The 24,582-nt window shown below is 41.9% G+C and overlaps 1 protein-coding gene across 2 annotated transcripts in view; it reads right to left on the bottom strand.

Moving 5' to 3' along the window:
• LOC145342905 (tyrosine-protein kinase JAK2-like) overlaps positions 1-24,582 on the bottom strand; it is a 270,756-nt gene that overhangs the window by 131,155 nt on the left and 115,019 nt on the right. For both annotated transcript variants that reach the window (XM_080188485.1, XM_080188486.1), the window contains one exon: positions 9,849-10,092. In XM_080188485.1, coding sequence (XP_080044611.1) covers positions 9,849-10,059 — 211 coding nt within the window. In that variant the 5' untranslated portion in view covers positions 10,060-10,092. The remainder of the gene's footprint in view (positions 1-9,848; positions 10,093-24,582) is intronic.

Genomic DNA, 24,582 nt, shown 5'->3' with positions numbered 1-24,582 from the left:
TTGTTCATGCTAAATTCTCTGAGTGTACCTGAACAGGCACCAGAGTGTGGCGACTAGGGAATTTTCACAGTAACTTCATTGCAGTGTTAATGTAAGCCTACTTTGATTTGATTTATTATAGTCACATGTATTAGCATACCGTAAAAAGTATTGTTTCTTGCACGCTATAGACAGAACATTCCATTCATAGAGAAGGAAAGGAGAATGTCGTACTACAGTCATAGCTAGGGTGTAGAGAAAGATTAACTTAATGCGACGTAGGTCCATTCAAACACCTGATGGCAGCAGGGAAGAAACTGTTGATTCAGTTGGTGTGTGACCTCAGACTTTTGTATCATTTTCCTGACAGAAGAAAGTGGAAGAGAGAGCGTCCGGGGTCCTTAATTATACTGGCTGCTTGGCCAAGGCAGCGGGAAGTGTGGACAGAGTCAACGGATGGGAGGCTGGTTTGCGTGATGGATTGGGCTACGTTCATGACCTTTTGTAGTTCCTTGTTGTCTTGGGCAGAGCAGGAGCCCATACCAAGCTGTGATATAGCCAGAAAGAATGTTTCCTATGGTGCATCTGTAAAAGTTGGTGAGAGTCGTAGCTGACATGCCAAATTTCCTTAGTCTTCTGAGAAAGTAGAGATGTGGGCTTTCTTAACTATGGTGACAGCATGGGAGGACCAGGAAGGTTATTGGTGATCTGGACAAATAAAACCTTTAAGTTCTCGACCCTTTCTATTTCATCCACATTGATGTTGATGGGGGCACGTTCTCCTTCACGCTTCCTGATGTTGATGACAATCTCCTTATTTTGTTGACATTGAGGGAGAGATTATTGTCGCTGCACCAAGTCAACAGATTCCCTGTCTCATTCCTGTACTCTGTCTCATCATTATTTGAGATCTGACTACGGTTGTGTCGTCAGCAAACTTGAAAATTGGGTTGGAAGGAAATGTGACTACAGTCATAAGTAATATAAAGAGTATAGTGGGGGCTAATAAATAAACTAAAAAAACCCCACAATTTTCCTACACTATGTCCATAACTTTTCATGTCTCTTATATGGTAAGAAGTCTCACAACACCAGGTTAAAAGGTTAAAGTCCCAACGGGTTCATTTGGAATCACGAGTTTTTGAAGCGTTGCTCCTTCATCAGGTGAGTATATAGTATGTGAGTCTTTAATATGTCGAGGTCTAGTGATTTCTGTCTTGAACACACTCAGCAACTGAGCCTCCGCAGGGACGGAGGATTCCAAAGAATCACCATCTTCCTCACGAGGAAACGCCTCCTCAAGTTCGTCCTAAGTAGTTGCCATTTCGATCTAAATGGTTTGCTCCTTATTTAGAGCCTGTGTCCGTTCATTCGAAACCACCACACCTTCCATCTACCTTGTCAAGCCCTGTAAGAATTTTGTATGTTTGTATGAGATCACTTCCCATTTTTCAAAAACTCAAGAGGTCTGAACAAGTCACACTTAGCCTCAACTCACCGAGTTGCTAGTTAGTTTCCAGAGATGTTGTAAATGTGTCACAGACTCAAAATAAACACTGGGTTCAGGTCACGATGGAGTATGCCTGTTAACCCTTCAAACCGTACCATTATAAGAAGTGATAAAGGGCAGAATCAACACACACCAGAAAACAAATACACTCTGATCACTCACAAAAACAACCAACGCTCCTTGTCGAAATAACGAAAAAATTGTAACACGATTCACATTAAAAATATGAACTTTTTTAAAAATGACTGATGAAGAACTGCAAAACAGACTTGTACTTTCATGACATTAAAGTGTCAATGACATCATGGATACAAATTGGCTCAGAGACAGAAAGTGTCAGTGAATGGTTGTTATTCAGATTGAAGTTAGTGTTATAGAAACTAGAAGCAGGAGTAGGCTATTCAGCTCTTCTAACCGACTCCACCTTTCATTTTGGTCATGACTGATGATCGAATTCAGTATCTGTTGATTCCTTTAGCCCCAAGAAACGTATCTAATTTCTTCTTGAAATGAAATGTTTTGGCCTCAACTACTTTCTGTGATAGTGAATTTCACACATTCGCACTGTCTGGGTGAAGAAATTTCTCCTCACTTCAGTTCTAAAAGCTATATCCCTTATCCTCAAACTATGACCCTTAGCTCTGGACTCCCCCAACATAGGGTAGATTCAGAGAGAATGTTCCCAGTTTAACCCTGTTAGAATTTTATAATTTTCCATGAGATCCCCTTTCACTCTTCAAAGCTCCACTGAATATAATCCTAACCGACTTAGTCTGTTCTTCGACAAGCCCTGATATTAGGGCCTCTGGACCAGATTCTGGACCAATATTTTGTTTGTTTGTTCCATTATCACTCCTGTTGCACTTTGTTCCATAGTATCTTTATCACTTGCTCTCAGACCTAACCCTGATCTCTCTCTTTGTTCTACTCCTCTTGCCCCCTTTTTCAAAAATGTAAAAAAATCACATTTCGATCTCTCTTCAGTTCCAAAGAAGCGTGATATTGACTCAAACCATCCACTGGAATTTTTCTGTCTCTCCCATCATGGGAATTGGAGCAAGGGAGGGGAGAAACATGGAAAGGTTCTTTGACCTTGAGCAGGATTTTACGGTTTTGGGACAAGCGAGGCCATAAAATCTGACCAATCAACTCTGTTTCTCTCTCCACAGATACTGCCAGACGTGCTGAGTTTTTCCAGCATTTCCCGTTTATATTTCAGATTCCCACTATCTGCAGTATTTTGCTTTTATTTGAGAGATAACAGGTGTTGTTGTTCAATTTTCTGAAGGAATTTTATGGAGAAGATGGGGAAAACGTACTTTTTGGTGGCAATAGAATCAACAACCAGATAACACATATTTAAATGGGTGGCACAGTGGCTCAATGGTTAGCACTGCTGCCTCATCACGCCAGGGACCTGGGTTCGATTACAGCCTTGTCTACATGGGTTTCCTGTGGGTGTTCTGGTTTCCTCCCACACTCCAAACATGTGCAGATTAGGTGGATTTGCAATGCTAAATTGTACCTTAAGTGTCCAAAGATGTGTTGGTTAGAGGAATTAGTGAGGTAAATATGTGGGATAAAAGGAATAGAGCTCTATTTGGGGAGTCAGTGCTGACTCGATGGGCCAAATGGCCTCCTTCTGCACTGTGGGGGTTCTGTGCTTCTAAGATAATTGGCACAATACACAGAGAAGAGGTTTTTTTCCTGGTAGCAAGTTGTTGCAATCAAGAAAGTACAGGATGAGAGGGTGATGAAAGCAGATCAAAAAGGATAAACTCTAAAAAGGAAACAATCACAAGGCTATAAGTAAATTGATTCAAGAACAATTTCTTCCCTGCTGGTGTCAGACTTTTGAATGAACTTAGCTTGCATTAAGTTGATCTTTCTCTACACTCTAGTTATGACTATAACGCTACATTCTGCGCTCTTTCATTTCCTTCTCTATGAACGGTATGCTTTGTCTGTATAGCTTGGAAGAAACAATACTTTTCACTATGTTAATACATGTGACAATAATAAATCAAGTCAAATCAAAGGGCAATGTGGTGGACACATTGGCCAGGTTTTTCAAAGAGCTTGCACAATCATGATAGACCGAATGGTACATTATTCTATGAAAAATAAGTGGAGCAGGCCACCAAACATAACAATTCATTAGGGTCACATGTGGGATGAAATAACTTGGTTATGAAGATACACTATTAAAGCTGAACTAATCAATCTGAAACAAGAGCTAAGGTTAACATTTCATCCAATCCAAAAGATGGCACCTCCCACAATACAGCATTTCTTCAGCACTGCACTTAGACATCAGCCCAGGTATGCTTTTGACTTTATTACAGAACTTGAACTTAGAACCCTCTAACTCAGAAAAATTCTACAACATTGGCATTTAATTAAAAGTAAATTCATAAAAGTCATCAACAGGTTGCTCTAATACAAAATGCAGTGTAACCGTGGGTTTTAGATAAATTGATAAACTTTAAAACAGAGACAATATGTATTGGGGAAGCAAGGATATTAAAGACATGGAGTGAAAGCAAGAGGCTAAGGTTAAAAAATACCAACACACAAACAAAAGCAGAAAATGGTGGAAAATCGCAGCAGGTCTGACAGTATCTGAGGACAGAGAACAGAGCTAATGTTTCAAGTCCGCATGACCCTTCAAACAGTCATCCTAACTCAAAACATTAGCTCAGTTCTCTCTCTACCAACGCTGTCAGCCCTGTTGAGATTTTCCAGCATTTTCTGTTTCAGATTCCAACATTCACAGTATTTTGCTTTAATCTGACAATTTGTACCTGGACACAACCAGGGACTACCTCCCTTCTTTAGTGACTTAAAAGACTTAACATCTGGTATTCTGACTCTCCCTTTCCACTTAACAATCAAGAGAAAGTATCAGCATTTTTACAGAACTTTCGCAGCCTTACAAATCAACATGCTCATTGTTTTGTAAGCATTCTTGAGAGCAAATCTTCTGTGTAGCTGTGTCCCACAAGCAGCAGGGAGTTAATGAGGAGGTAATAGTTTACAAATTGGTAGTGTTGCTCAAGGTTGGATTGTTGGGCAGGACACCAGGAATCTTGAAAGTAAAAACAAAACTGTTGGAATGTTTCCTTCTTCGGAAGGAAACCCCCTGCTTTTCTTTGAAAAAGGCGATGGCTTTTTTTTTGGCACGTCCAATTTATTGCTGTCATGCAAACACAGGATCTTTTGATTTGACTTGATTTATTATTGCCGCATGTATTAACATAGAGTGAAAAGTATTGTTTCTTGTGCGCAATACAGACAAAGCATCTTTTTCTCCATTGAATCTCAGTGTTCAGGTGAGTTGCCTTTGGAAAAGTGGGTCTTTGTCTCAGATCTTACATGCAGTCCATGTAGCAGAGGTCCTCCCATAATGCTAAATAGAAGCTTGCAGAAAATTGACTCTGTGATGATGAAAGAAAGGTGATTCATGCACCAGTCAGGACTGCACTCTTTCTTCCTTGTGGGTGGTAAAGGTTGTATGTTTGGGAGGTTTTGCCACAGAAACATTGGCAATTTGCTGCCATACCTTCAATCAATAGCACACATTGTCACCTACAGTATGCCAATGTTGAGGTTTTGATTTGATTTACTACTGCCACATGTATTAACATACAGTGAAAAGTATTGTTTCTTGTGCACTATACTGACAAAGCATACCATTCATAGCGAAGGAAACAAGAGAGTACAGGATGTAGTGTTACAGTGATAGCTGCGGTGTCGAGAAAGATCAACTTAATACAGGGTAAGTCCATTTAAAAGTCTGACAGCAGCAGGGAAATTATTGTTCTTGAGTCAGTTGGTACGTGACCTCAGACTTTTATATCTCTTTCTCGATGCAAGAAAGTGGAAGAGAGAATGTCCAGTGTGCATAGAGTCCTTAATCATGCCGGCTGCTTTGCTGAGGCAGCAGAAAGTTTAGACAGAGTCAATGGATGGGAGGCTGATTTGCACAATGGATTGGGCTACATTCAAGACCTTTTTGTAGTTCCTTGCGGTTTTGGACAAAACAGTAGCCATGCCAAACTCTGAAGCAACCAGAAAGAATACTTTCTATGGTACATCTGTAAAAGTTGATGAGAGTCGTAGCTGACTTGTCGAATTTCCTTAGTCTTCTGAGAAAGTAGAGGTGTTGGTGGGCTTTCTTAACTATAGTGTCGGCATGTGGGGCATCAGGACAGGTTGTTGGTGATCTGGACACCTAAAAACTTGAAGTCTCGATCCTTTCTACTTCGTCCCCATTGCTGTAGACAGGGGCGCGTTCTCCTTTACGCTTCCTGAAGTCGATGATAATCTCCTTCGTTTTGTTGACATTGAGGGAGAAATCATTTTTGCCTCACCAGTTCACCAAATTCATTATCTCATTCCTGTACTCTGTCTCATCATTGTTTGAGATCCGACCCACTACGGTGGTGTCATCAGCAAACTTAAAAATTGAACTGAAGGGGAATTTGGCCACACAGTCATATGTGTTTAAGGAGTACAGTAAGGTGCTGAGGACACAGCCTTGTGGAGCACCGGTGTTGAGGATGATGGTGGAGGATTTGTTGTGACGTGATTGTGGTCAGCGAGTTAGGAAGTTCAGGATCCAGTTGCAGAGGAAGGAGCCAAGGCCCAAGCCATGGAGTTTGGGGATGAATTTCATGAGAATAATAGCGTTGAAGGCTAAGCGGTAGTCAATAAATAAGAATCCGACATAGGTGTCCTTGTTATCTAGATGTTCCAGGGTTGAGTGCAGGGCCTGGGAAATGGCATCTGCTGTTGACCTGTTGCAGTGACAGGCAAACTGTAGTGGATCCAGATAGTCCGGGAGGCTAGAATTGATTTGTACCATTCAAAGCACTTCGTAATGAAATTGTTTGAACCAGCAGGTGAAGTGTTGACCTTGAAGATGCTTTCTCCTGGTGTCAATTTTATTGAACGTTGTTGTAACTGTGCCATCAAGACCAGGGGGAAATGTTTTACATACGTCATGGGTGAACTTTCCGGTCCTGGCCACCATCGGAATCATTGCGGGCAGGATGAAAAATTCAGCACACCATTTAAAGGTCCGTTGACCTTGGGTAGAAGTATTCGGTCTGGGGAGAGCATAACCAGAAAATCCTGCCACGATGTTGGGAGAAATTTTTGGCTTCTAGCAAGTGGTTACTAAATGTCCAACCTCTGACCTGGTCCAACTGCTGTGGCATTAATGTGGCTAGCCATTTGAGTCTCTGACCAAGATGACTCCTAGCATATTTATAGTAGAGAGCTTTGTGAAAATAAGCTCTTGAGTATCAAGGAAATTGGTTAGGCTCCTTCTGGTCAGAGAGAGTCATTGCACAATACTGTTAATGTTACTTGCTTATTTCCAAAGCACAGTGGCAAGCATTGCTGCCTCACAGTGCCAGAGACCCCAGTTCAATTCCAGCCTCGGGACACCATCTGTGTGGAGTTTGTATGTTCTCCCCATGTCTGTGTGGGTTTCTTCCGGGTGCTTCGCTTTCCACCCACACTACAAAGATGTGCAGGTTAGGTTGATTGGCCATGCTAAATTGCCCTTTAGAGTCAGGGGAACTAGCAGGATAAAAATGTGGGGCTACTGGGTAGAATTGTTGTCGGTGCAGGCTCAATGGACTGCATTGTAGGGATTCTATGATCTTTTATGATTAACATCAAGGCTTGATACACACTAGTCCTTGAATAAAGTGATATTGGATATACTTCTGCAGATTACAGCAACTGATTTAGTTCAGATTTCTACAGAATATATGGGACATTTCTCCATTAGTGGTGCAATTTTGGAACTCAGGCAGGTCAAGGTCTTGCAACCACATTTTAAATCATATTAAGCAAAAATATTTAGCTGTATAGTGCACAGCTTTGTTCTCTGACATCTCAAATACAAAGCATTCATTTATGCCACCTTAACTCTCTACTTCAGTGAATCTGGCTCAGTCACATTGTAGCAATGTTTTCTGAGGCAAGGCAAACATTACAATGTTTTGGGCATCTTGCCTCTCTCTCTCAAAATATTGCTTTCAACTCAGAACTAACAAATTTCATGGGGAGTTATGGCAGCAAAAAAATTTATGCTGTGCTTTCGAAACACACTCTAGGATGTGATGAATAGAGTGAGGATGTAGCTGTAGGCTTGATGAGGGGGAACAGTGGATGTGGCGTGGTTGAACTTCCAGAAGGCTTTTGACAAAGTCCAACATAAGAGATTAGTGTGTAAAATTAAAGTGCGTGGGATTGGAGGTAGTGTATTAAAATGGATTTTAAAAAACTGATTGGCGGGCAGGAAACTAAGGGCAGGGTTTTATGGCCTTGCTCACCCCAAAACAGTAGAATCCCACCCGAGGTGAACAGACCTTTCCGTGGTGCACCCCTCGCCCACTCTCATTCCTGTGGTGGGCAGGCCAAAGAGTAGAGATAAACAGAACTTTTTCCAAAAGGCAGTGACTAATGGGGCACCACAGGGATCAGTACTGGGATCCCAGTTATTCACTATATATATATATATATAGATGATTTAGCTGAGGGAACTAAATGTAACATCTCGAAATTTGCAGATGACACATAATTGGGTGGGAGGGTGAACTGTGAGGAAGATACAGAGATCCTTCGGTATGATTTTGACAAATTGAATGAGTGGGCAAGTGAATGCCAGATGCAGTACAACTTGGGTAAATGTAAGGTTATCCACTTTGTTGGCAAAAACGGAAAGGCAGATTACTACCTGAATGGCCACAAATTTGGAGAGGAGAATGTACGAGATCCAGGTGTCCTCATACACCAATCGTTAAGGATGCAGATACAGCAAGCAGCGAAAAAGGCAAATGGTATGTTGACCTTCATAGTGAGAGGAATTGAGAGCAGGAACAGGGATGCCTTGTTGCAACTATACAGGGCCTTGGTGAGGACACACCTGGAATATTGTGTGCAGTTTTGGTCTCCTTATCTGAGGAAAGATGTTCTTGCTCTAGAGAAAGTGCAGCAAAGGTTGACCAGACTGATTCTTGCGATGGCAGCACTGCCTTGTGTGGAGAGATTGATTCTGTTAGGATTGTATTCACTGGAGGTCAGAAGAATGAGGGGGGATCTCATAGAAGCATATAAAATTCAAACAGGTCTGGACAGAGTAGAGGAGGAGGATGATCCCAATGGTGGGGGTGTCCAGAACCAGGGGTCACAGCCCAAGGATACAGGGTAGACGGTTTAAGGCAGAGATGAGGAGAAATTTCTTCACCCAGAGTGGTAAGCCTGTGGAATTTACTACCACAGAAAGTAGCTGAGGCCAAAACAGTGTATGTTTTCAAGAAGCAGATAGATATAGCTCTTGGGGCGAAGGGGACCAAAGGAAATGGTGGGGGGAAGGCAGGATTCAGCTACTGAGTTGGATGATCAGCCACGATCAAAATGAATGACACAGCAAGCATGAAGGGTCGAATGGTCTCCTCCTGCTCCTATTTTCTACATTTCTATGAAGCTGCTCAGGAAAACTAAATGGTTTTGCTGATCCACCTGATGACAACACACAGTCAGCATTCACATTCATAAGTAGTGCTCTGATTTTGTGATGTGAATTTGATTTAGTATTGTTACATGTATTAACATAGTGAAAAGTACTATTTCTTGCACGCTGCGCAGACAAAGCATACTGTTCATAGAGAAGGAAAGGAGAGAGTGCAGAATGTAATGTTACAATCATAGCTGGGGTGTAGAGAAATATCAACTTAGTGCAAGGTAGGTCCATTCAAACGTCTGATGGCAGCAAGGAAGAAGCTGTTCTTGAGTTGGTTGGCACATACCCTCCCGAAGGAAGAAGGAGGAAGAGAGAATGTCCAGGATGCGTGAGGTCCTTAATTATGCTGGTTGCTTTGCGAATGCAGTGGGAAGTGTAGACAGAGTTAATGGTTGGGAGGCTGGTTTGCATGATGGATTGGGCTACATTCATGACCTTCTGTAGTTTCTTGTGGTCTTGGGCTCAGCAGGAGCCATGCCAAGCTGTGATACAACCAGAAAGAACACTTTCTATGGTAAAAGTTGGTGAGAGTCGTAGCTGACATAACAAATTTCCTTCGGCTTCTGAGAAAGTTGAGGCGTTGGTGGGCGTTGGTTGTGCAATTGCTGATGTGGCTCTGAACGGCACATACCTCCAGCACTTTTGAAGTTAAAATTCTGGCTTAGGCTAAATTAACTAAATTAATGTAGAATGGGGTTAAGCTAATTTAGGAAAGGAAAACAAATCATGCACAACTCATGCCAGAAGAAAACCCGATACAATAAAAGCAAAGAAAGAGCACGCAAGCACATGTGGTCAAAATATCAAATGTACGCTCACCGCAGGCTTTGGCAGCTGCTATGCAGATCTCTTCTGCCACATACTCATCTGGGGGAAATGTGAGGCTGTTGTTATCTGGCTTGCTAGGAGTGGGATAAAGTTTTACCCGCAGTACCCCAGGCTGTTTGGGTGCTCTTGAGTTTTGATGTAGATCCCCATTCTGGAGTTGGATTGATCCGGTGTCCATGTCGGTTACCGTAATGCAGGCCATAATTTTGCATAAAGTTTCTTCCTCACCTCACAACTGCAGAGCAAAAAAAAAAGAAATAAAGGCAAATTACAATCCAACAACAAAAAAAAAGCAGGAGCTTTTAAAATTTTAAAACATTCCCCACAAGATGTTTCAGCTGGCTGACAGAGTGAGAAACTGGCAAAGAACAAAGAACAATGCAGCACAGGAACAGGCCCTTGGGCCCTCCAAGCCTGTGCCGATCATGATGCCTGCCTTAACTAAACTGTATGCACTTAAAGTCCGTACGCATCCATTCCCACCCTATTCATGTATTCACCTAGATGCCCCTTAAATGCTGCTTTCGTGCCTGCTTCCACCACCTCCCTGGGCAGCGCGTTCCAGACATTCACCACCCTCTGTGTAAAAGATTTACCTCGCACATCTCCTCTAAATTTTCCCCGTGCATTTTAAACCTACGTACTTGACTTTTTTATCCGAGGAAAGAGCATCTGACTATCCACTCTGTCCACGCCACTCATAACCTCTGTCAGGGCACCCCTCAACCTCTGTCATTGCAGTGAGAACAAACTGAGTTTATCCAACCTCTCCCCATAGCATTGCAGAGGCACTGAAATTAATTAAGAAGCAGCACAGCGGCACAATGGTTAGCATTACTGCTGCAGAGCGACAGAGACCCGGGTTCAATTTGGCCTTGGGTCACAGTCTGTGTGGAGTTTGCACGTTCCCTCCCCACCCCACCCCCACCTCCTTGCGTGGGTTTCTTTCGAGTTCTCTGGTTTCCTCCCACAGTCTAAAGATGTGCAGATTAGGTTGATTAGCCACACTGAGTAGTGTCAGGGGGACTAGCAGGGTAAATACATGGTGTTACTGGGATAGGGCCAGGGTGGGATTGTTGTCGGTGCAGACTTGGTGGGCCGGATGGCCTCCTCCTGCACTGTAGGGATTCGATGAAAGCAGGTTGATTCTGTAATGGGTGGCTGGCCACAATAGTATTCTGCCCAGACAGCAAGATGAAAATCCACCTCTGTTCTCACACATTGGGCAGAGTTTGACAGCCCCACACCCGACCTTTGTCAAGCTGGAGGTGCTTGGCCAGTAATGCAAATGTAACATCAGGCCCAATATTTGAATTCAGCCCCCTCAGGCTGTAGGTCAAATATTGTGTTGTTGACTGGAATTCATCAGTTGACCTTATAAATATTCACACAATATTGGACTTGCTCTCGATGACCACGTGGACCAAGAGTATGGAGACCCCATGTCTGATTAAGCCACATTTAACGTCACCGGTATTTCTCCACAAGGTCCTCCTCTGACTTTCACTCATTAAACAGCAACAATACATCAATTCCTGTCACGTCAACAGGAAATGGCCCAGATGCCAAGTTTTCAAATGGGTCCTTGCCAATAATCAAGCATACCAGTAGCAACATGCACTGCAATCACTTCCACATTCTACCCACTCTCTAAATAAAGAATTTCTCCCAAATTGGGCATTGGATGCTTTGCTTGTATTTGCAATTGAGTAGAATTTTACAAATATTTGTTTATTTAGCTACTTTTATTGCTCCTTCACAGATCATTATCCTGGGACATCCCTGCGTCAGAACAATTTTTTCTTGATGTTACTAGCTGTCTAATTGCTTGTCTCAGGGAATACTAACAACAGTCACATAGTTAAATTTTGCCTTAAAATTCAAAGAACAAAAAAAATTACAGCACAAGAACAGGCCCTTTGGCCCTCCAAGCCTGCACCGACCATGCTGCCCATCTGAACTAAAACCCCATACCCTTCCAGGGACCCGTATCACTCTATTCCCATCCTATTCATGTATCTGTCCAGACGCCCCTTAAAAGTTACTATCGTCTCTACTTCCACTACATCCTCCAGCAACGAGTTCCAGGCACCCACTACCCTCAGTGTAAAAAAACCTGGCTCGCACATCCTCTTTAAACCTTGCCCCTCACACCTTAAACCTATTCTCTCAAGAAATTGAGACTTTCACCCTGGGAAAAAGCTGCTGACTATCCATTCTGTCCACGCCCCTCATAATCTTGTAGAGCTCTATCAGGTCGTCCCTCAACCTCCAACATTCCAGTGAGAACAAACCAAGTTTCTCCAACCTCTCCTCATAACTAATACCCTCTATACCAGGCAACATCCTGATAAATCTTTTCTATACCCACATTCTGAACAGAAACATTTCCTGATAGAAAAAAGTCCAGTCAGTCAAAGATAGCAGTGTAAAGTAAATAATCCTGCAAATTTTACAATCTAAGATGTTTTCTTTGGGAAGAACAGGTCGTATCCAATGTTCTTTATTCTCATTTCTCAAATTTTCTCTGCTAACCGTGAAGGCAGCTGGCAACCCTGCCGTAGCCCACCCACATTGCAGTTTTCTTGCCAGACAGCCCTACATAACAAATGTTAGCATGTTTTTACAGCAAGTTCAATGTCACAAATTGATCTACTTCAGAAAAGCCTCAAAGATGGGAGCTATGAGTAGGAACCCGTCACCAGCTATTGCATCCACAGCACATAGGGCAGCACGGTGGCACAGTTGCACGCATTGCTGCCTTGTAGTGCCAGGGACCCAAGTTAGATTCCCAGCTTGGATCACTGTGCCGAATCTGCATGTTCTTCCTGTGTCTGCATGGGTTTTCTCCAGGTGCTCCGGTTTCCTCCCACAATTTGAAGCTGTGCTGGTTAAGTGCATTGGCCGTGCTAAATTCTCCCTCAGTGTACCCAAACAAGCACAGTAACTTCATTGCAGTGTTAATGTAAGCCTAGTTGTGACACTAATAAATAAACTGTAAAGCTTTAGAAACATAGAGAAAAGGAGCAGGATGCAGTCAGTTGGTCCTTCCACACCTGCCCTGCCATTCAACCTGTTTGTGGCTGATTCTGTATCTCAAATGATGTGGAGATACCAGTGTTGGACTGGGGTAACACAGTAAGAAGTCTCACAACACCAAGTTAAAGTCCAACAGGTTTATTTGGTAGCACAATCTGCTATCTGCACAATTTGGTATCTTTTGGAGCACTGCTCTTTCATCAGGCGAGTGGGAGTTCTGTTCACAAACAGGGCATAGAAAGACACAAACTCTATTTACAAAATAATGGTTGGAATGCGAGTCTTTACAGATAATCAAGTTTTCAAGGTACAGATAACGTGAGTGCAGGGAGGGTTAAGCACAGGTTAAAGAGATGTCTATTGTCTCCAGACAGGACAGTTAGTGAGATTTTGCAAGCCCAGGCAAGCTGTGGGGGTTACAGATAGTGTGACATGAATCCAAAATCCCAGTTGAGGCCGTTCTCATTTGTGTGGAACTTGGTTATCAGTCTCTGCCAAGTACCGCACACTAGGGTGGCTTCAACAGGGATCTTGGGTTCATGTCACACTATCTGTAACCCCCACAACTTGCCTGGGCTTGCAAAATCTCACTAACTGTCCTGTCTGGAGACAATAGACATCTCTTTAACCTGTGCTTAACCCTCACTCCACTCACATTGTCTGTACCTTTAAGACTTGATTACCTGTAAAGACTCACATTCCAACTATTAATTTGCAAATTGAGTTTGTGTCTTTATATGCCCTGTTTGTGAACAGAATTCCCATTCCCCTGATGAAGGAGCAGCGCTCCAAAAACTAGTGGCTTTTGCTACCAAATGAACCTGTTGGACTTTAACCTGGTGTTGTGAGACTTCTTACTGTCTCTATTTCAACATCATACTCCTACACTCTCCCCACACCCGCTGACACTTTAGAGTCTAAAAATCTGTTTCCTTCTTAAATATATTCAGTAACTTGGCTTGTGCAACCTTCTATGGTAGAGAATTCCACAGGTTCACCACACTGTAAGTGAAGAATTTTCTCCTCATCTCAGTCCAAATTGCCTACCCGATATCCCGAGATTGTGACCCCTTGTTCTGGTCCACTCCCTCTGCCCCAGCCAGACAGAACAACAACTCTGCAGCAAGGTAATCCAGTCCCAACAGAATTTTATAAGTTTCAATTAGATCCACTCTCATTCTTTTAAATTCCAAATGAATTCTAACATCCATTAAATTCTAAATTTAATGGAAGTTATCATAATGAACACTGTGTTAATTGGATAATTTAAATACTGAACAATTTCATAAGGAAGATTTGCAGTTGTGTTATCACAGCCAAAGTGTTTCATATACTGTGAACTAATTGAGGCGTAACGACTTTATTGAACTTTCTTGGGGAGCCAATGGCCTAATGGTATTATCAGTAGACGACCAATCTAGAAACTCAGCTAATGTTCTGGGACTCAGGTTCAAATCCCACTGCCACAGGTGGTGAAATCCAAATTCAATATCTGGAATTAAGAATCTGCTGATGACCGTGAAACTATTGTTGATTGTTGGAAAAACCCATCTGGTTCACTAATGTATTTTAGGGAAGGAAATCTGCTGTTCTTTCCCGGTTTGGCCTGCGTGTGAATCCAGAACCACAGCAATGTGGTTGATTCTTAACTGCCCTCCAAGGGTGACTAGGGATAGGCAATAAATGTTGGCCAGCCAGCAACGCCCATGTCCCACAATGAATAAGAAATATACAGCCGTCTTGTATATACTAATACCCCAAAGAGTAATTAAAATCTTTTATTTCTTCTGGTGCTTTTTACGACCAACTGATCAATTAACTTAGGGGATTAAATTGGGGGAACGAAAGAGCATATTCTAAAAATTAGAACCAGTCCTTTGAAGAGTGAAATTAGGAAACACATGTGGGCACAAAGATTGGTAGAAGTTTAGAACTCGCTTCTGCAAACAGCAATTAATGCAGTATTTATGTCAATGCTAGATTTTTTTTTCATTTATTCAAGGGATGTGGGCAACCACATTGTTCTGAATCTGGAGTCACATGTCGGCCAGACCAAGTAAGGACAACTGATTTCCTCCCCTAAAGGGCATTAGTGAACCAGGTGGGTTTTTCTGATAAGCAACAATGGTTTCATGGTCATCATTAGACTTCTACTGAATTCAAATTTCACCATCTGCCATGGTGGGAATCGAACCTAGGTCCTCAGAGCATTACGCTGGGTCTCTGGGTTAGTAGTCCAGTGACTATACCATTATGCCACCGCCTCCCCACGTGGTGGGGTTATTGGTGAATTGAATCTGAGATTAAGGTGTGTGGTAAAGAGGACAGTAACTACCTGATTAAAATCTTCTAGTTCTATGCATCTGTGATGAAGAAAAATACATTGGCAGTAATCCTAACCCCTGGCTTTTTTACTCCCCACATGCAGATACCCTTCATTCACCAACCCACAAAAGAAAAAGCTAATGGGAGTAATAATATTTTTAAAAATGGAAAAGGCCCAGGAGACAAGAAGTCAACAGGCCAAAATATAAGGGCAGGGCGTCACAGGGGGCAACAAGGACGTGAGCCGAGAGAAAAGTGGCAGAGTATAAAGCAGACATGTCCTCTCTCTGTCCGACCCTAAAAACCTAACCAGTCCACAGAAGGTATGTTGAGGTTGATGGCATTTTGTGTGTAGAAGTGCGCTTTGGTTATTAAAAAAACTCTTGGGTGGCACAGTGGCGAACACTGCTGTCTCATAGCACCAGGGACCTGGGTTCGATTCCTGGCTTGGTTCGCTGTCTGTGTGAAGTTTGCACATTGTCCCTGTGTCTGCGTGGGTTTCCCTTGATGCTCCGGTTTCCTCCCACAGTCTGAAAGATGTGCTGGTAAGGTGAACTGACCTGAACAGGTGCCATAGTGTGGCAACTCGGGGAATTTCACAGTTAACTTCATTGCACTGTTAACGTAAGTCTTACTTGTGACTAATAAATAAACTTTACTTTAAACCTGTTGTTTTGTGCCAGTTTGTCCAGGAAATTAATGTGTTTTACCTTGCATGTTATGGTTTCAAGTTTAATGGAAGGTTAATAATTATTAAGGATATTGATGAACTCTTCTAATTATTCTTCCATACAATCCAAATGCCCTATATGGCAAGAGAAATACAGAAAGTAATGTTACAGAATGACTGAATCACCTTTTAAAGGAGTCAGTGAGAACTGGAAAAGAGCCACCAAAAACCCAAAAATAGCCACCCTGAAAATTAAAAATTAGCCCTCGAAAATCCCACCCACAAAAAAATTTTTGATCTCTCTCATATGGGAATGGGAATTCAGCCCTTATGGTTACAAGACAATAATTTTCAGGCTGCCACACTGCTTTGACGTTCAAAAGCGAAAATGATTTTTATCAGAGAAAATAGTGCACAAGTAATTTGAGGCATAAAGGTAAAATACTGTGGATGCTGGAATCTGAAACAAAAACAGAAAATGCTGGAAAATCTCAGCAGGTCTGACAGCATCTGTGGGGAGAGAATAGAGACAGTGTTTTGAGTCCGGATGACCCTTTTTCAGAGCTCATTTGAGGCATGCTGTATAAGCGTGCAATGTTTCGAAGGAACAAAAGGAATTTTGGACCTTTGGTTCCCAAAGTGCTCTACTATTTGGCTTTCCTAATCATACATCTGCCTCCTTTGTAGACTAACTGATTGAAGAATGATTGCAATGATCCATCAACAACTCTTTATCGTGTGACTATCAGAACGGCAAAAGGTGACAGGGATAGCTCCAAGTATTCTTTTGTCCGACATTTCCTATGATTACATGATCCATTATTCCTGGTTATAATGACCATGCTGGATTAATCACTTAAGGGCGTTTGTATATTGCACACAGTTATCCTACTTCAATCATAAAAGTTAAAGAGCAAGCCCCCCAAATACAATTAATTCCAATACATTCTTTTTCATTTTACTCTTACTTTTCATTTCTGTCTCTGTTTTTTTTCTCCTCTTAATCAACTTGCAGTATGACGATCTCTCATTTATCTAATTCCTTCTCGAACCCATTGCTCTGTTCCTTTCTCTGTCCTTTTACTTCAACCTTAGAGCTACATCATTGGTCACAAACTTCTTAAAATCAACATTGACATTGCTGCATTCTTACAATTTTGCTTTGTCAGTAATGTATGGTGCAATCATAATACCATCCGGAGAGTGATCTTATGTTGCTCATCGTAAGATCTGCCATTCCTGAAATTTCTCAGCCATGGAATCGGTTCAGACACCCAAAAATCTGAAATTTAGCTCAAGTAAAAACAATGTGGTAAGCAATTGTCCTTCCTCCTTCCTTCATGTCTCATGTCAAAATCAACATTGGCTTGAAGGCACCACTTCTGCTTCACGAATCACACTGATGTTATCTGCAAGGTGCCTCAACTTGAAATACCAGTGAATAGTGATGTAGAGTTTTGTATTTGGAATGGTGTGAGGGTCACATGGAACCCCAGTGAGAAGAAGCAGTCCTGTCACCGTATAACAATCATTACTGACTATTTAATGATTTAAGGACAAAATACACAAGAATGGGACAATACCCTCTGACAATTAGGCCCTGAATCACTACACGCACAGTATGTAGAAATGACCCCAAAATATATCTACGATCCCTGAATTCCTTAAGACTTCCTCCTTCCCAAATATCACCCAAATTAAATAAATCTACAAGTCAAATCCAGGTTATAGTTACCATACAATACAGGGTTGAGGATCAAGTCTGGGAAATATCTTTGCCTGGTCCAGCAAGGATACTTTATTGCCTTTATAGAAATTTCTGCACTACCTTGGCTCCAAGACTCAGATGTGAGCCTAGCCTTCCAGCTGGGAGTTGTAGGTTGGCCTCTGAGGTGGTTAGATGTGAACTGGGCTACTTGCTTCTGAGGGTGCTGGCACTAAGACCATGTTCCTTCTTTGAGTCTTCCTTCTGTGCATTTGGCAGTCTGCAGCGCTCAAATTCCTTGGCTCTAGAAATTAGTGTGCGTCTATCTCCATTGATCTCTCGGTCATCTAGGTAAGCTGTTTCCAAACGAAAGGCTGATTTGTCACCTGGTTCTGTCTAGATACCTGCTAATCCCGTTACTAGGAAAGTCACATCTTACATGCCTTTGGAATGATGGCTATTGATGTCACTGGGCAGAACTTTGCCTTCTGCTGGGCAGATCGCATTCTATCACGCCTTGCTAAATTCTTGTTACTACTGTTACTAGGTGGATCCATGACACACTACAGTACTGACGTGGAGATGCCAGCGTTGGACAATTGGATAAGAATTGATTAGCTGTAAAGACTCGCATTCTAATCAGTATTCTGTAAACTGTGTGTGTCTTTATGTACTCTGTTTGAGACCAGAACTCTCCACTCACCTGATGAAGGGGCAAACCCCGAAAGCTTGTGGGTTTACTATCAAGTAAACTTGTTGGACTTTAACCTGGTGTTGTGAAACTTCTGACACTACAGCACTGCCAAATCTTCCATATGCATCCATTCATGGTCTAAGACATTTTAAAATATTGCTTTTTCATCCAACACATAAATGAAGGCATCATTCTGTTTCATTCCTCCTTTTGGAATTATGCTTTACATCATTATTGGCAAGATCTATCCCTGGTTGTTTGGGTGCCTGAGTGACTGACAGAATAACCTCTGAGAAAGAATTTGTTTTGGAACTTCCTCTACAAGAGGGCATGGGTCCAAAGTGAGAGGGGGAAAGATTAAGGGAGATGTGCAAGGGAAGCTTTTCACGCAGAGAAGATGGGTGCCTGGAACGCGCTGCCAGAGGAGGTGATGGAACATTAGCAACATTTAAGAGGCATCTGGACAGGTTCATGAATAGGGAGGGAATAGAGGAATACACTCTGACTAAGAGCTGAAGATTTTTTTTAGTTTAGTTAAGGCATCATGATTGACATGGGTTCTGGAGGGCTGAAGGGCCTGTTCCTGTGCTGTACTTTGCCCTCTGCGCTCTATTGCACAGGGCAACTTGTCACTGCTTGACATAGGTAGTCAGCATTTCATGAGCCCTCTCTGCAGTAACACATTCAGTCATCAAAAAAATAACTCCACTCTTGGCCTCCTGTCATCGCGTTTTGGCTTCAAAGACATCATTAGCTCACAAATTCTATTTGATGTTTCCTCCTCATGCAGCCAAAAAGTCCCATTTATTTGCTGATTCCAGTGATACTACTGAAGTTCACTGGTGTAGGTCAAATATTACAAGAGCAAATCGAAACTGCTCACACAGACTGCAGGAAGCCAGCAAAGACAATGAGATCCAGGTCAGGGTTCTCTGTTGCTCACACCTCCTGTGCCAACCCAGACAAGTGGAACCACTCTCTTTTTTGAGTATTTTTTTATGAAAAAGGTTTGCCTTTGAAATCTTGTCCCCTTGCAGTCTCACTTGAGGTAGATACATTTTGGGCTTCCTTAAAGCCTCTCAATCTCATTTAGGTGGTTAGAGATGTTTGGTGAGGCAGCAAGGGTCAACATAGTCTTAACTTCTCCCAACCAGTCTGCAATGTTTCTTATTACGGAGCAACTCCATGATTGCTTTCTTCATCTGGGGGCACAGTAGTTCGCACTGTTGCCTCACAGCGCCAGGGACCTGGGTTCGATTCCCAGCTTGGGTCACTGTCTGAGTAGAGTTTGCACATTCTCCCGTGTCTGCGTGAGTTTCCTCCAGTTTCCTCCCACAATCCAAAAAATGTGCTGGTCAGGTGGATTGGCCACGCTAACTTCTCCCTCAATGTACTCAAACAGGGGCCAGAGTGTGGCAACTAGGGGACTTTCAAGTAACTTTATTGCAGTGTTAATGTAAGCTTACTTGTGATTAATAAACAAACCTTTTACATTAACATTGCAGATGGTTGAAAATGATTGGAACCTGCTTGTTTATAATAAAACATATTCGTGTTGACTTATTCCACGTCCTTCTGTGGTTACTTAAATTTGCCTTCATTTTTCTATAAGCATGGCAGCATTGCTAACTGTGATCTATTCCAACAATACTTTATCAATTTTGGCACCATCTCTCTGATGCATGGTGCTTTGGAAAGAGTCCAAAGGAAGTTCATGAAAGTGAGCCCAGGAATGAAAGGCTTGACATATCAGGAGCATCTGAGGACTCTGGGTCTGTACTTGATGGAATTTAGAAGGATGAGGGGGGAGTTTGTCATTGAAACTTACAGAATATTGAAAGGCCTCTACAGAATGGACACGGAGAGGATGTCTCCATTAGTGGGAGGGACTAGGATCCAAAGGCACAGGGTTAGGGTTAGAGTTAAGGTTAGGGTTAGGGTTAGTGACCCTAACCCTAACCCTAAGTCAGAGTAAAGCGACCATGCTTTAGATCCGAGATGAAGAGAAATTTCTTCAGCTAGAAAGTGGTGAATCTGTGGAATTCATGGTCACAGAAGGCTGTGGAGGCCAGGTCATTGAGTATATTTAAGACAGAGATAAATAGGTCTTTGATTGCTAAGGGGATCAAAGGTTATGGGGAAAAGGCAGGAAAATAGAGTTGAGATATGATTGAATGGCAGAGCGGACTCAATGAGCCGAATGGCCTAATTCTGCTCCTATATTTTGTAGTTTTACTGTACAGTCACACTCATTTTGTTCTCTCCAGCTGTTGATAATTGTTGTGAAAGATTGGCTGATAGGCTTGAGTGCCTTTTGCGCAGACTTGTTCGATATGTCACCCTTCTAATGACATGGAGCCAACATAACACATTAGTTGCATGCATCATTTGTCTCATTCCCAAATTTGGGCACAAAGTACTATTCTACACATCAAACTTAGTTCTCTTTCAGAATATTACAGAGATTCACCATTACACAAACAATAGGATAATTTACACAGAAACAATAGTCAACACCTTATCTGCCAACATTTCTTTGTGTTATCATTCCACATTATTACAAATGAAAAAAGAAGATGCACTCTAAATGCAAGGAGTGAAAGCAACAACTTTCCAAGATTAAGCAACAATGTGAAACAACATAATTACAGCAAGATGACAGGAAACTTAGAAATCAACCTTTAATGTCACAGACTAACCACAGAGATATTGAACTGTTTAAAAGGAGACTTGTTTTAACAACAGTACAAGAAAAGACAATAACCAAAATTGGCTTCCACGAGTCACCTGAATGCTGATACTGTAAAGCTGACCACTTCTATGTAAAAGTTCCAACATGAATTGCATTCTAACTTGTTGCATTGGATTTCACACTTATCAAGGTCCACTTCTGGGGAACTATTTTGAAAGGAAGGCATTAAAAGTGCTAGGTGCTGCACTTTGCTCAACTGTAGTTCTATGAAGACAATGGAAACTGCTTACCAGCCAGATACACATCAGACATTCAAAACCCCCTTCAGAGGACAAAATAACCTGATCTCCTGTTCAAAGGTTCAAAACTTTAGGAGATTAAAAGATCAAAGAATGGGAAACCAGTTAACTTCAAATAACTGAAGAGCTCAACGATCTACATCTCAAATCAAAGGACTTCAGTTTCAAGTTTAAGTTTATTGATTAGTGTCACAAGTAGGCTTATGTTAACACCGCAACCAAGTTATTGTGAAAAATCCCCCAGTCGCCGCACTCTGGCGTCTGTTCAGTTACACTGAGGGAGAATTTAGCATGGCCAATCTTTTGGACTGTGGGAGGAAACTGGAGCACCTGGAGCAAACGCACACAGACATGGGAGGGCAGCATGGTTGCATAGCGGTTAGCACTGCTGCTTCACAGTGCCAGGGACCCGGGTTCAATGCTCAGCTTGGGCCACTGTCTGTGTGGAGTTTGCATATTCTCCCTGTGTCTGCGTGGGTTTCCTCCGAGTGCTCTGGTTTCCTCCCACATTCTGAAAGATGTGCTGGTTAGGTGCATTGACCCAAACAGGCGACTTGGGGAATTTCGCAGTAACTTCATTGCAGTGTTAATGTAAGTCTTACATGTGACTAATAAATAAACTTTAAAAACGTGCAGACACCTCACAGACACTGGCCCAAGCCGGAAATCGAACCTGGGTCCCTGGCACTGCGAGGTAGAAGTGTTAACCACTGTGCCACCGTGCTTTTAACAAGTCAAGATACTTCTTAAAACTTTTTATTGAACCCTAATTCTCTTACCTCTGAGTGCGTGTTGTCAGGTCTTCACTATTTTTTTCTCAGCTTTAGTTATGGACAAACTTACACTTTTATTGACTTAACTTGGTTTGATGACTCCTTATTATAAATAAATACATTTGGACTAGAAAAGGCATCTACAGGGAAAATACATTTTAAGATCATTGTTGCGACCATCTGAGTATGTTGAAATGAAGGGGAGCCCAGCTCATTCCTCCCCACCTGCTCATAATAATTGGGCAATTGGTTTACCTGCCATAAAAGTTACTCTTATATATATATAGGTTTTGTATGAAATACATTTATTTAACTGAGCAACATTAGCCTGTTCAACAGTGTATAGCAAATTCTTAGGGATACCTATTAGACCATGGTGTTATTCTTTATGGACATTACAACATTCTATAAAGGAGGAAACAATAACCAGATGTATCCGCTCAGTAACGTAATTTGTAGGTTCATGATTCATGATGAATAAATTGGTTGATATCAGCTTTGGGGCTGAAACAGGCGACAGAATTCCTTGTTGAACTTACATGCTGAATGTTAATATAACGGAATACAAAACACCCAGCTTGGATTGTTGGAAGGTATTTTGAGAGACAGGATCTACAGGCATTTAGAGATGCAAGGACTGATTAGGGTCAGTCGGCATGGCTTTGTGAGTGGAAAATCATGTCTCACAAATTTAATTGAGCTTTTTGAAGGGGTAACCGAGAAGGGAGATGAGGACAGTGCAGTTGATGTCATCTACACGGACTTCAGCAAGGCCTTTGACAAGGTACCACATGGTAGATTGTTGCATAAAGTTAAATCTCACAGGATCCGGGGTGAGGTATCTAAATGGATACAAAATTGGCATCTTGACAGAAGCCAGAGGGTGGATGTAGAGAGTTGTTTTTCAAACTGGAGGCCTGTGACTAGCAGTGTGCCTCAAGGATCAGTGTTAGGCCCACTGTTATTTGTCATTTATATTAATGATTTGGATGAGAATATAAGGGGCATAGTTAGTAAGTTTGCAGATAACACCAAGATCAGTGGTATAGTGGACAGCGAAGAAAGTTATCTCCAGTTGCAATGGGATCTTGACCAATTGGGCCAGTGGCAGATGGAGTTTAATTTAGACAAATGCAAGGTGATGCATTTTGGTAGATTGAACCAAGGCAGGACTTATTCAGTTAATGGTAGGGTGTTGGGAAGAGTTACAGAACAAAGAGATCTAGGAGACGTGTTCATAGCTCCTTGAAAGTGGGGTCACAGATGGACAGAGTGTGAAGGCGGCATTTGGCATGCTTGGGTTTCATCGGTCAGAACATTAAATACAGGAGTTGGGATGTCTTGGTGAAGCTGTATATTAAGGTCACAGTTGGAATACTATGTGCAATTCTGATCACTTTATTATAGAAAGAATATTATTAAGCTAGAAAGAGTGCAGAAAAGATTTATTAGGATGTTACTAGGACTTGATAGATTGAGTTATAAGGAGAGGCTAAATAGACTGGGACTTTTTTCTCTGAAGTGTAGGAGGCTGAGGGGTGATCTTACAGATGTCTATAAAATAATGAGGGGCATAGACAAGATTGATAGTCAATATATTTTCCCAAAGGTAGGGGAGTCTAAAACTAGACAGCATAGGTTTAAGGTGAGAGGGGAGAGATACAGAAGTGTTAAAAGGGCAATTTTTTCACACAGTGGGTGGTGAGTGTCTGGAACAAACTGCCAGAGGTAGTAGTAGACATAGGTACAATTTTATCTTTTAAAAAACATTTAGATAGTTACATGGGTATGATGGATATCGAGGGACATGGGCCAAATGCAGGCAATTGGGATTAGCTTAGGGTTTTTTTTTAAGAAAAGGACGGCATGGACAAGTTGGGCCGAAGGGCCTGTTTCCCTGCTGTAAACCTCTATGACTCGATAACCCCATATAGGGGTTCTTCCAAATAATATTCTGAAAGGTACAAAAAAAAACTGAAGATAGTTTTCCAATACAATGAATGAATGTTTTAAGAAGTGCAAAGCAAGTGAGAAGATGATTTGTTTCAACATTCAATGGAACAGTGCAGTCTCAATTCCCGCTGCACCCTGTACTATTTGGTCAAATAAAAATGGTACTTGTTCTTTTATTTAAAATTAATAAAGAACCTTTCATCCTCAAATTCTTTCAAATGAAAAGCAAGATTAGTGCAAGCTTCAGACTGGGGTAGCATAGTCGTTGGCACTGCTGCCTCACAATGCCAGGAACTTGGGTTTGATTCCTGGCTTGGGTCACTGTCTGTGCAGAATCTGTATGTTCTCCCTGTGTCTGTGCGGGTTTTCTCCGGGTGCTCCTACAGTCTGAAAGATGCATTGGCCATGTTAAATTCTCCCTCAATGTACCCAAACAGGTGCCAGAGTGTGGCAACTAGGAGATTTTCACAATAACTTCACTGCAGTGTTAATGTAAGCCTACTGGTGACACTAATAAAATAAACATTTAAACTTTTAAAAAAAAAATCTTATGTGGAAACAAGGAATGAAAAAGA

Source organism: Carcharhinus amblyrhynchos, chromosome 5 (assembly GCF_965287045.1).
Source record: "Carcharhinus amblyrhynchos chromosome 5, sCarAmb.v2.hapA, whole genome shotgun sequence".
NCBI lineage: Eukaryota > Metazoa > Chordata > Chondrichthyes > Carcharhiniformes > Carcharhinidae > Carcharhinus > Carcharhinus amblyrhynchos.
The sequence above is the reverse complement of the archived record's forward strand: the minus strand, read 5'-3'. Positions and strand labels throughout refer to the sequence as shown.